Source organism: Micropterus dolomieu, linkage group LG15, assembly GCF_021292245.1.
Source record: "Micropterus dolomieu isolate WLL.071019.BEF.003 ecotype Adirondacks linkage group LG15, ASM2129224v1, whole genome shotgun sequence".
Taxonomy (NCBI): Eukaryota; Metazoa; Chordata; class Actinopteri; order Centrarchiformes; family Centrarchidae; genus Micropterus; species Micropterus dolomieu.
The window spans coordinates 18,416,490-18,429,426 of record NC_060164.1 but is presented as its reverse complement, the minus strand read 5'-3'; the positions used below and the strand labels follow the sequence as shown (position 1 = coordinate 18,429,426).

Below are 12,937 nucleotides of genomic sequence, written 5' to 3'. Positions count from 1 at the left end.
CCGGGGGTGTCCACATTGTTAAATTTCTCCTGCTTACTTTAGAAGTGTTTGAATTCGGTTGAGCTGGGTAATTGATGATGGATATAGCGGTAGTTCCCAGCTGGTAAATTATGGCTTGGCTTATTCTCTGAGGGTAAACTAGGCCATCTGGGATGAACTAGAACTATGAAAGCATCCTGGTCCATGCTGGGATAGACAGCAAGGAGATCTCAGCAGTGATTTATTTATGACACAAGTGGGAGACTCAGCCTTCCTCTCTCCTCCCTGCTTCCTCAGCTCCCTCTTTCCCCAGCTGCCTCCTGGACGCCATCACATCATCCTCACATCCTCTGTATCCCACCATACTGCCCACATGCCCCCCTCCCTCCCTTAATTTTCTACCTACTCATATTAATCACATCAAATCACCTAGAGCCAGGAGCAATTCATTTTCACTTCCCCTGCATGTACCAAATATGTATGTAGAGACCATTTTAACTGCATGATCACATAAATTGTTTTTGATTTTAAATATATATGTATATATATATTTAAATGAAGCTACCACAATCCAGCTCAATAATATATCCGAGGCATCATTATGAAAATTGGTATAACAGCTGATGACAGAATGAACTTTATACAACCTCTTTTAAGATGTCCAGGTTGTTTCTATGACAAACAAATGCACATGCATACAGGTCCAGAGGGAATCTCATTAACAGACTCATATCCTCATAGCAGGAGGTTGTCACATTGTGCGTGTACTGTCACTGAGCACAGGGCAGGAGAAACCCTGTAACTGTGAGAAGAAACCAACCCACACCCCCGCCCTCTGCAGAACCACTGGGACATTCCACAACATGCAAACACACCGTGCATGCAATATATAAAACAGTGAAAATCACCATGCCATCCTTCCTCCCACATGCCAATGCTACTTTCACTCCTTAGCTTATTCATAACCCAGTAAACACAGCGTAAAGTAAGTGGCTAGAAAGCACTCTGCACTGGGGCCATGATCAATTTCAATAATAATTTTCACTGTTTCAGGTTACCATCCATACTGAACTGATACACCAACGCAGAAAATTGAGCTTTTAAAAAATACTCTCCAGAGTTCTACAGAAAATGCCAGTGTCATGTAGTGTTGATGGAGAAAGCAGAGCTTGTCAAAAACGCTGATATGATTGTCAGCCTTCACAGACAAAATTGAGCACTCCCACGTAGCAGCTACGATTTGAAGCCAACTTTCTGTCAAGGTTCTCAACACAGCTTCTCAGGAAGCATGTGTCAGCATTTATCAGCTTCAGTCAAATCACTATGTAATGCTCATGCCCACAACAATAACAAAGATGCCAACATCCCCTTTATTCTGCGTTTAGCCTTACTGAGACACAAAATAAGTGATGGCTTGGGAAAAGATAGTTGCATCCCAAACTATCCTCTGGAATCTGAAACAGGATAGTAAAAGCTGTCCCAGTGGCATGCAGCTTTTTCATTTAATGGGCCATTACATCACTGTTGTTTGTACAATGGACATCATCAGTGAAGTATTTGGTTGAACAGAAATAATATCTTGGGATGTGTGTTGCTGAGCGAAGCAGGTGTTTTGGAAAATGACTGAGCACATATCACCACTGCCGGCTCCTCATTAAAGTAAATGATGTGGGGAATAGATGGTGTGCTGGGGAGAGGAGAGGAAGCACTAAGAGGTACACTGAAGGTTTTCAATAACGACCGAGACTGTCTGATCAAAGTTAGCTTGTAGCAGCATTAGACAAAGAAACCGTCTCAAAAGGTTTAGGGTTAAAAATGTTTCTGGGCAAATGGAGAGCCAGATTAATAGCAAGAAGACAGGCAACTTTTACTCCATACCCGAGCAGCATGGAATATCATCAAATCAAAACCACACTGGCCTGCCTGCAACAGAAATTGAGTTATCAATATCAATATCAAGCAAATCCCATCCGTCTGGCTCCTCTACTCTTTGGCTGTAAGAGGAAAGGAGAGAGGAAGGCAGAGAGTGTTAAAGAAGAGATGAGATGAACATTTTTGTTCATACACTGAAACCTGACAAATGTCACAGTTTCTCTACAGCAGCAAGGAGATGATTTCTTGAGTTATCTAATGGTGTGGTAGAAAAACCTGCACTGTACTGAATGGCACCATCATTGTCACTGAAGCCCCTGGGACTAGGGATCTCATGCATGCCTGTAGGGGTTTATTTTAGGTGTACATGTGAGCGTTCACTTGCAGACATTCATATACTCACCCACTTCTCCACTCTACTCCAAGTCTTTGATTTGCTTAACATCTCACAATCCCCCGTGGTTTCACCTGTCACGAATCCCTACGCTTTTCGCTCTCTTTTAAAGACGTGGTTCTTCCAGTTTTCTCCTGTCTCTCATCCATCATTTTCCTCTGACTTGCTTCCTACTTACTGATTCCTACCAATCTTCTCCCACGATGCTACTGTACCATCTGGCTCAGGTGATGTTGCCTTGGGGCTCACATTACGCTACTGTCATCCCTGAACTGAAATCTAAAAAGGGGAACATTGAACATGGTTCTCCCAGTCGGCATATTTCCTTCCACCCCCGCACCTCTTCCCTGTGCTGTTTTGAGAGCCCCACTGATAGGGTTGCCCTTGCCACCAGACAGCCTGGGAAAATCCATAAAACATGAATTAGGTGTGCGGAATTTACATATTTTGCAAGTCACAATATACTACGTATCAGTGAAATGATCAGTGACACCAGATTTAATTTGTTTCCCTACAATTTCCACTCTTGCAATACAATATCTGCTCATAGCATACTTTTACTTTTTGTAGTTATGTTTAGGTACTCAAAGCATCTGGTTAAGGTTAGGGAAAGATCATGATCTTGGTTTAATATTGAAAAAGTCAACAGTGATTTTACTGACACAAAACACACTTTATAAACATGTAGCTGAAACCGTGATCTTTCCTTAGCCTCTCCAAAGTGGTTTTGTTACCTAAACCTGACCAAACACGGGACTCAGAACCTGTGCCCCGTTCTTGTGAGGGAAAGTGATGCACCTTCTATGCCCATCATCCATCCAACTACTGACACTTTTACTGTCAGTAAAAACGCAACTGGCAAAAGAAACAAGTAGTATTAAAAACTTTTTTTTTTTTTACACTAGATCAACCATCGATGAATTACCCTGAAAAAAATTTGTATAGCACAGCATGTCTTCAGGATGTCTCCGTCACCTGGTTTTCCGGCCACCTTTTAGCATGAATAGTGCTAAATTGGCAATCGGATCTACATTTCAAAACACAGCCTCAGTTCTGTGGCTATCTGTGAGACGATCTGAATGTCAGAGGAAGCCAGGTCCTGCTGTTAAGTGCATCTTCCAGCTGAGAGCCAGCAGAAGGGTCTTAACACATGGACTTTTTGAGAGAGACTGCAGCTATCTCCTCTGCCTGGGATTACACAGTTCATCTTTCATGTAATTTACCGATTTTATTCACTAGCAAGCTTTCATTCTTCATCCCACAGAGGAAGCAGGGGTGAGCCATCTGGTTTTCCTCTACCGTGGATGTATTCCTGATCTCACGGTACATCATCTGACATAAATAAACAACACCTGTGAATCAAAGGAACAGTGAGGGATGTAGACAAATGTTCCTCCTTTAATAAACTATTCTAATTACAAAAAACATTGGGCTTTGACATTTTCTGTCACTGGCATCATTCAGGTTCTGGTGGTGCCACTGCTCTGAAATCTGAAACTAAAATCTAGACTGTTTTCACCCACCACAGCTTGCTATGTGCATTTCTTGTGAATAAACACAATAAGGCTGCACATCAAACACAATAAAAAGGAATTTACATCACGTGACAAGATGTCTTTTCCTTGCTGGTTTACTGTGGGAATAGTGTGATCTTTGTCAGTTCTCACACATGGCTGGAATATTCTGTGCATTGTGACCTGAGCCTTATTAAATAACTAACTACATCAAAACTTTATTGTTTTTTTACAATTTATAGCCAGTGCATCTGTGACTCAATTCATTTAAGTATGGACTATGAATAAACCAGTTTTCATACATTCACACAAGCCATAGTAAAATAGAGAAATAGGGTGAGACAATGCTGCGGTCAAAACAAGGTCGGCAGACAACACAGTGAGCATAAACCACCGTTATTGCTTTTGGTACAGAACAAAAGCTTTTGTTATCCTGCTCTGTTGCATTTAACAGTTGCCATGACGACACTGCGCCAGGAGAGGCTTAAGGAGGATCCCAAACTTGATAAAAGGGGTTTCTAAATCTGACAGTGTAAGTCTCTGTATGTCTTTTTCTCTCTTGTTTTCCATTACTGACTCTCACTGTGGAGTCTTTTGAAGAAGAGAGGAAAAGAGGAAAAGAGAAATGGAAAGAGCACAACAGAGAGAGATGTAAAGAGCCTTCCGGACAGAGCTGTGGGAAACGGAAGAGGCTGCGGGGTTCAGGCAGCAGCGACTGCCAGCAGAGAGAAATACCAGTAGAGTGGATATGAAGGCACACATTATTACATTTTAGATGCCTCAAAGCAACTCCAGTCTGGGTCACCAAGCAGCCCAGGTTGAAAATGTTGGGTCTTTGTGCATTCAAATTTGGTAGCGATTCAGCAATTTTCTTCATATTAAATGGCTTTTTTTATTAATATCACATGCCCAAAATATTTTTCAGCACTCCGGAAGTTTAATTTTCAGACTGAGGCATGACCTTTTTTTAATTACATGTGAATACTAGACCAAAGCATTCTGATACCAGATAACAGCCCAACGCTGGCTTTAGCCTTTTCTTACAGGGAGAAGAACTCATTTTAAGTTGAGCTGAGCTCTTACAGGTATTGATTCATCTTCCTGTCAGAAAAAAAAAAAAACTTACCAAGGCATTTTTTCAAATTGCTTGCTTTTGTTGATGGGGTGTTGGGGGTGGATGGATAGAGCGAAGAGTACAGAGCCCTTGTTAGGTCTTTTAGTTGATTAGTTCTGGTTTAACAGCCTTGTTAGTTAGCCAAGCCTGCTCTCTTTCTATCCCTGGTCTCTGTGTGCATGTGGGTTTCTGTCTGCGAGTACTGTATACTTGTATTCATACTAAAGACTGCTTAAACGTATGTGTCTTTGTCTGACAACAACAGGTGCCTCAGGTTTGAATCCAGAAAGCTGACTTGTGATTTAACAAGGGAGCCATCAACAAATCAGCTAAATAACAGCAGTCAGTCAGCAAGAGAAAATGGAGGACTCATAGGCTGGTTTATGCTTACAAAGTTCATAACACAGAAGGCAAAAATGGTCATTGCTGTTCCAAAAGGCTACACTCGATGGTGTAGTGAAAAGCAGGTCATCAGAGAGAGGGGCGAAACACGAAAATCATTTAAATATGGGGCACACATTTTCGGTTTGCTCCTCAAACACATTCACAGTGTTGCAGTCGTTTGTATACACAAAAGTGGAATTGCTGTGTAAAAAATGTAAAAAGCAAGCTTAAGGGAGATGTTCCAGTCCTTTTAACTTTCGCAATCCTCCACACATGGCCAACGGCTATGTATAGGGGACGGGACCGTCAGCTTGTTGGTTCTGGAAAGGTAATGCTGGAGTGCAGGACTTTTCCATATAGAATAACATCCGTTACATTCAAACTATTGCCAAAAAAGATCACACAATGCTGATAATGCCTATTACCGGCAGGTAAATCTCTCTGTACTCACAGTATACCATAGTTTTAAAATCTTTTGTCTGTGGCAACATTCTTGTGATGTGTTTTATGCCAACCAGTAATGATTGGTTTGCCAGAGCAGAAAGGGGGGAGGAACCCTATCGGCAGCAGCAGCTCTATATGTCATAAACACGTGTCAACAGTGTTGTGTATTTACTCTCACTGTCAGAAGGGGGAGACAAAAGTTCCACATTGCAGGTTTTAAGACACACAGACACAGCCCTTTCAATAGAGACAACGGAAGAATGTGAGGGGATGGGGTTTCTGAAGCTGTTTCACCATCGACAAGCTGATGAAGCCTAGCAGCCCCTTAAACCTCCCCTACAGCAGATTGAAGATCAAGGGAGAGCTACAGAGTGACCGAGAAAGAAACACTCCTCCTTCACACTTCCTCCTCCCCTTCCTTTCCATCCACTCCTCTGTCACTCCCCGGCTCACACCTCACTCGCACTTCTCTATCTTCCATCGGCCTTTTCAGCCCTCTCTATTTCACCTCCTTCATCCCCCTCTCCCCTGGCTCCTCATCTTCTTTTTTCACCTCATTCCCTTCTCCCTCCCTTCTTCAGTGGAACGAGAGATACAGTTAGTTAATCGGAGAGTGATGGAGCCCTGACAGGCTGACCCCTCTGCCCTCTCCCCAGGGCGTGCAGCTGTGCCCGGATGCCTACCTCCCCAAACACACACCCACACAGAGACGGCAGGAATACAGCCACCTACACACATGCATGCATACATTTATAGAGCTACTGAGGGAGCACACATGTGCACTTACTCCCACCTCCACACTGAAGTGATACAGCACATGTGCATGCATACACGTGTGTAAAGCTTTATATAAGTAACCACATTTCTAAGCGGCACCCAGGATATGCTGCAGATACAAGTAATGTCAAGGAGGTCATGTGATGGGGAATCACAGGTTACAGCATTTGTTTGGCCTGATACCAATATCAATATTCAGGTTCAATTGATTTTTATGGTCTTTTGTGTTTGTGTGTGTGGTACTGCAAAAGGTTGCAGAACACGCTTGAGATCTACCAAAAACAAGTTTTGTAGAGTAAAATATAATTCTACGTTCAATCCTATCCAGGTTTGACATTTGAAGAGCTTTCTGTTTTTTGCTTTTTGTGAACCATGTTTCTGTTCGGTCTTATAATATCATCACACTTAAATGCATTAGTGACAGACATATTGTGGCAAGTATTAAACATATTAGTTCTTGGTATAGTGCTGCAACTAATGATTATTTTCATTATTGATATATCTGCAGAATATTTTCTTGATTAATCGATTAATCATTTATGAAATGTCAGAAGATAAATCAAACAATTTCATCAGTTTCTCAGAGTCCAAGGTGACCTCTTCACAGGTCTTGTTTTGTCCGACCAACAGTCCACAACCCAAACATATTCAGTTTACACTGAGACAAAACAAAGAAAGCAAACAGCACACCCCCAAATTGTTGAAGCTGGAACTAGGGAATCTGTCGCAGCCTGTGTTGTGGCTCTGGAGATTCTTTGGTGTTTCCCCTCCCCTCTTGTCTGTCGGTGGGGGTGTGTTTTGGGGTGTGGTGGTGCCAGATTATTCAGTACTTTACCATGGTTGAGTTCCTCAGGCCTAGCATACTTTCTAGCGTTTCTAGCTTTCGTCACTTGCTCTCATAAGAACCTTTTTTGTTTCTCATTTTCAAAATTCTTGTCAGTGTTCACGTTGCCTGGTTCCTACGCTACTCTGCAAACTGGATCTCCTCATCTCCAACCCGCTTGCCCCTTGCTCTCGCCAAGCCTCACCAGCCTTCATCATCTTTGCACCTGCGTTGAGTAATAAAGCATGTGAACTTTTCACTCTGTCTCCTGTGCTGTGTGTCCACGCTTCTGTCACCCATACAAGCTATAACAGAATCTTAGGAACTTTAGCTTGAAGAGGACTTAAAAGAGTGATTCTCAAAATATTTGCTGATCAACTAAATCGATTTGTTGTTTATTTTACGGTATTGACTGTATTTTCCCCTAAAGCAGACACACTTTCTCCATATGCTCTCTCCCAAATCCCTTAAAGCATAACTTACCCCTCCTAAGGATTTGATCTGTGCCAAGTCCATTAGCCTAATCTGAAAAACAAAAGCAGCACTTAGTTTGCTCTCTCTCTTAGTCTCTCCCCACACACATACACGCACACGCTTCACATCTTCCATCAGCACATTCACCAGTGCCCTGCTGTTATCTGGGGGATGTGATGTGCCATTTCTCTTTGAAAGCACTGTCACAGAACGGCTTATTTCACCAGTCCTCCAGACGCGGGGCTCTCTGTCTCTGGCAGGGTTTTTCCATCCAAGACAAAGAACAGAGCTACCCAAGCCTTGATGCCTGGCTGTCTCATTAGGAACAAGACAACAGAGGTAACACAAAAGAGAGATCTATACAGTCCAGTGAAAAGTGCAAGAGTGGGGAAAATGAGCATCATCTGACCTTTTTATTTTGATCTTTGTAAATTTTTGCTGCTGATGTATCTATAGTATAAAAACATTGTCACATGAAAAGTTCAGTTGGTGAGCAGCTTTTTTGGGGGCAAGCTTATAAAAGATTGCATGTCACTTACAGCAAAAATACATCAACAAGTAAATGCACTCTGAATTGCCTTGTTGTTGTTTTGTGAGTGTCAAATATACCGTGAGGAGTCGAGGCAGAATATATTGACTGGCAAAATATGATCAGCAGCAGCAGCTTGTTTGTGACAGAATTTCTGTGTTTCAGTGAAACCACATGCCTCCATCCATCAGCATGTTGAGCAAAAACACTAAAAACAGCTCTGCTTAGGTTTTTCTGACAGAAATACTGCCGTTCCTCACACAATCCCTACACAGCCACCTGAAGAGTAAACATACAGCACATCTTGCAGTTAAGGGCAGTTTATAGAGTAGATACAAACCTGGTAAAACTATGGTGTTTCCAAAGCATCCCTAAGCACCTCTTATATAACAATATGTTTACTTTGCTGAGAAAATTTATTTGGAAAAGCATTGATGTGGGCAAACTGTACAGTTATACAGATGATGTCCATCATCTAAGTTTCCATTTCATTTTAAATTTAATTCACAAACTCACACCCGACCCTTTAATAATCTGCAAACTCTCTGTTTACTCTGTGTCTGCTCTTCATTGGGCGTAGCCTATTGTATAGAAACTAATGGAACGGTTATGTAAGTCTAGATCTGGTTAAATAAATTGTTGTTGTTTTTTACTGTCCTGATAATATAAGCAATTCCTTTCTTCCTTCAGACAAGCAGCTGAATTTTGTTGAGCTTAGTTATAGTAATTAGGATTCTGGAAGTGAGATATGTCTATGAAAGTCCCCTGGGGTCTTTTTATCTTGCAGGCACATTTTTCTCTTATTGCTTCTTCTTTTGCGCAAGAAAACTGTTCCATGTCAAATTGAAGCAGCTAAACTAACTACACAAACACCCGTCAGAGCACAGCAAACCAGATGTCCAGTCACAAGTGGGTACACATGCAATTTTTTCACATGACCCAACAGCAGCTTCTGTGTGGTGGGAATATATGCAACTGAATTCCTGCTAATACTGTGTGTGTTTGTGTGTGTGTGTTATGTAAACCTCATTATCTCTATCACTACATCAAATTCTTATCATTAAGCCTCTCTGAGATCATGAAGCATTTGAAGAAACATCAAAGTACCACACCAATTTACTGTCAAACACTCACAAACACACACACAGCAGCCACGTAAAGGCCAACACAATATTGTGTTTGGTGTTGATTTACGACCCCCTGTCTTAATAGGGATAAGTCTGGGACCTTGACTAAAAGATGTTTGATTGTATCCTTGAGCTTCCCCCGTCACAGCAGCTGCCTCATGAAAAATATATTTCTGTTCTGGCCACCAAGTTCACCAGTCCACCCCCTCTTTCACTCCCTCTCTTTCGCTCTCTCCCGCCTGATCTCACCCTCGACATCTTTCGCTCAGAACAGAAACTAGTTGCCATGGCTACAATCATTAACACATCTGGCATAGTTATCCGGCATTCACACAGAGCAAAAAAAAAAACAACACACACACACACGGACACAGATGGACACACATTTGCACATGTACACACACAACAAACAAACAAACAACGCATATATGTGAGAAACATTAATATGCATCATTTTGCTGGGCTGTTTTCAGTTTCATGGCTGCATGTCTGGAGTTTGTGTGGGAGAGATAACGGGCCGTGCCTCATTGGGGAAAATGCATCAACAGAGAACTTTGGGCCTCAGCGATAATCCTATTGGTGAACTTAACCCAACCTCCTTCATTTTAATCCGTTGGGAAATGGAGTTGATGTTCAGAAGAACTGAATGTTCATAATATTGGTCATTTTCTAAACTGATATTTAAAACTCTTGAATTAGAGTTTTAAATATCAGTTTAGAAAATGACCAATATCTGAATGACCATCACTGCCTCTGCAACGAAGAGCCTGAGCAATACTGGATTTCTGAGGCTGATACCAATATTAAGTTTTTTGCATAAATTCATTACATAAACAAACATTTGGATTAAGATCCCTTAACTGTTAACAGAATATGTAATGAGTGGGACATTTTATCAACTTTAATTTCAACTTGTCCCTGCTCTCTGCTGAACAAACTATATAGTGGAGATTTACTGGACCATTTCTATATTATATCTTAAAACGTATGTATCATATGTCTGTACTGCAATTTTCTTGTTACTTATTGACTGACATTTATACTAATATGCTAAAATCATTGATAATATCAAATGTGCTGGTCTGGCTGCCTTTTACATATTTTGGTTCCATAATGTCAAAGAAATAAACATCATGAAATATCTCTAAGATATTTTTCACATACAGCATTTTTCAAACAATTTATTTTTTATTCATACTGTTCAACTGCTTCATCTTGAAGTAAACAAGGATCAGTTTGCTCACATTTAAAAATTTTCAACAGCCCCTACACCACTAAATGTGTGACATTCCTTTGTGTCAACATTTCATTACTGAAGTCAGTAGTTTGAACATTTTGTCTCTGGCTGTCATTGAGGAACGCGACTGACAGCTTTACCACTGGGGGTGGCACATATCACAGCAGCCATCAATTATTTAATGGGAAAAGAATGAATTTCCTTCCCAATAACAGGTTCTCTCAGCCTTGTAAAACATATAGTGGCTATCTGTTATAACTGTGCTTGCTTTGCTTTGGTCTTCCCCTGTCCAACAAAATCCCTGATCTCAAGGGCCACCTCGAAATGTATCTTCAGAATCAGAATTGCCAAGTAGTGTTTTACACATCATCACTACATCACTACACGTAGACAAACATACAGTTGACATACATAAAATCTAGAAATATATAAATATGGAATAAACAATGGAAGTTATATAAGAATAATAAAAAGAATGGAGAAAATTAATATAACTATTTTTAGAGAAAGAACAACATCGTGTTTGCATTATTCCAGGTTTGTGTTTTGTAGACATATTGCAACGGAAGAGAATATTTTGTACATAAATATATAAATTGACAATGTAAAAATATAGAACAACAGCGATTAACATTTAACAACAAATATGTGCAAGCCCCATCCAGGCGCAAATGATCTGGAAAATACTCTTTGTGTATGTGTGAAAGTGTGTTTTTTTGTGACACTATTTGCGTATGATCAGTGGTTTTCATCACAAAAACACATTCATCATAAGAAAGCCACACTGACACGACAGCATGGGAGGCAAAGGAGGCCAGAGACCTGTTTTAATAACGCTTATACCACAGGCATGTTCAAGGTGCTTAACCACAACCTGAAATTCCCATATAAGTATACACATTAGCACAAGCACCCACACAAACCAACATTTCACTTCATAAGTTAAAACATGTTTCTGTGTCTCCAAACACCATCAATTAAAAGCCATAATAACAACTCCTGAGGAAAACAACAGGAAAGCTATGCACACATTACATACATTGCATGTGTCTCAAATACACACACACGCACACACACACAGCTATAGAGGAGTTTGACAGCACACCAGATGCCTGTGAGGTGCGTGCATTCTGCTGCCCCCACCCCAACACCTGAGGACATCCCCTTGCCTCCCATTATACACATACTCCCTCTCGACTTTACATACCACTGCTCCCCCAGTCAATCACCCAGAGCAAAACAACCAGACCGACCAGTTGGATTGTAATAACTGATGACAGACAGACAGCATTTCAATGGGCTTTAGTAGCGCTTCAGGTGAGGCTAAACAAATATTTCTCCTGTGTGTCAGAGCTACATGCTGGCTTGTCAATGACAGACAAAAATGTTTAAACATTTGACAGTAAGATTCACAGACAAACAACCAGGTATACAGGCTGCACTTTAAATAAGTGAGTGCTAAAAAATCAAAACTTCAGAATCAGAATAAATGACTAAACAAATAAATTAAAAAACAATAAAAAACATGGTCAAACACACCTTCAGTCACTTTCTAATGGGTTCATCAACCTCACCCATTAATCTCACCTCATCCAGGAACCTCTCACTTCCCATACAAACACATAAAACATCTTTCGCTGAGCCTAAGCAGCAACTGAGCGAAATGAAACACACCAAGACAAAGAAAGTGCTTCCTGTCTCATACCTTTTTGCCTTTCTTCTTGCGATGGGCTGCTTTCCCGCTGCCTGCTTTCTCCTTAGCTTCCTCACTCATGTTCAGAGATCTCCCCCTGTTCCACTCCTCTCCTCACTTTGTTCTTTATAAATCCAGCATGTAGGAGCTTGCAGAGTGGAGCGGCAGAAGCTGCTGTCTTTACTGGTGAAACGCTGCCACAGAAATGTCCATTTAGAAGCAGTGAAGGAAGGATTGTTCCATGCAGAGTGGGAGTGCGCGTGAAGAGAGGAGAGACTGGGAGGACTGTGCTGATGCTCTCTCCCTCCTCCTCCTCCTTCTTTTCTCCTCTTCCTCTCCACGTTCACAAACGCACACACTTGAAAGCACGCTTGCCGAGGTCCACTCCCACTTGCTGCCTTTGCCGTGCGCAATTGGCGACTCTCTCCGGCGCACTCAGAGTCAGGGTGTGGAGGCAGGAGCAGAGTTAAGAGACGGAGGCGGAGGAGGAAGATGAGGAGGTGGAGGAGGAGGATGTGTATAATGAAGGAAAGGAAGAATAAACAGAGAGAAGTAGACTGAAGGAGTGTACTTCTG

The 12,937-nt window shown here is 41.5% G+C and overlaps 1 protein-coding gene across 2 annotated transcripts in view; it reads right to left on the bottom strand.

Annotated features, from left to right (window-relative positions):
• ank3a (ankyrin 3a) overlaps positions 1–12,526 on the bottom strand; it is a 129,873-nt gene extending 117,347 nt beyond the window's left edge. Inside the window, exon 1 of one of the 2 annotated variants that reach the window (XM_046071359.1) lies at positions 12,374–12,526. In XM_046071359.1, coding sequence (XP_045927315.1) covers positions 12,374–12,442 — 69 coding nt within the window. In that variant the 5' untranslated portion in view covers positions 12,443–12,526. The remainder of the gene's footprint in view (positions 1–12,373) is intronic. The other variant, XM_046071360.1, reaches the window with a different exon arrangement.
• Between the last annotated feature and the right edge of the window lie 411 nt (positions 12,527–12,937).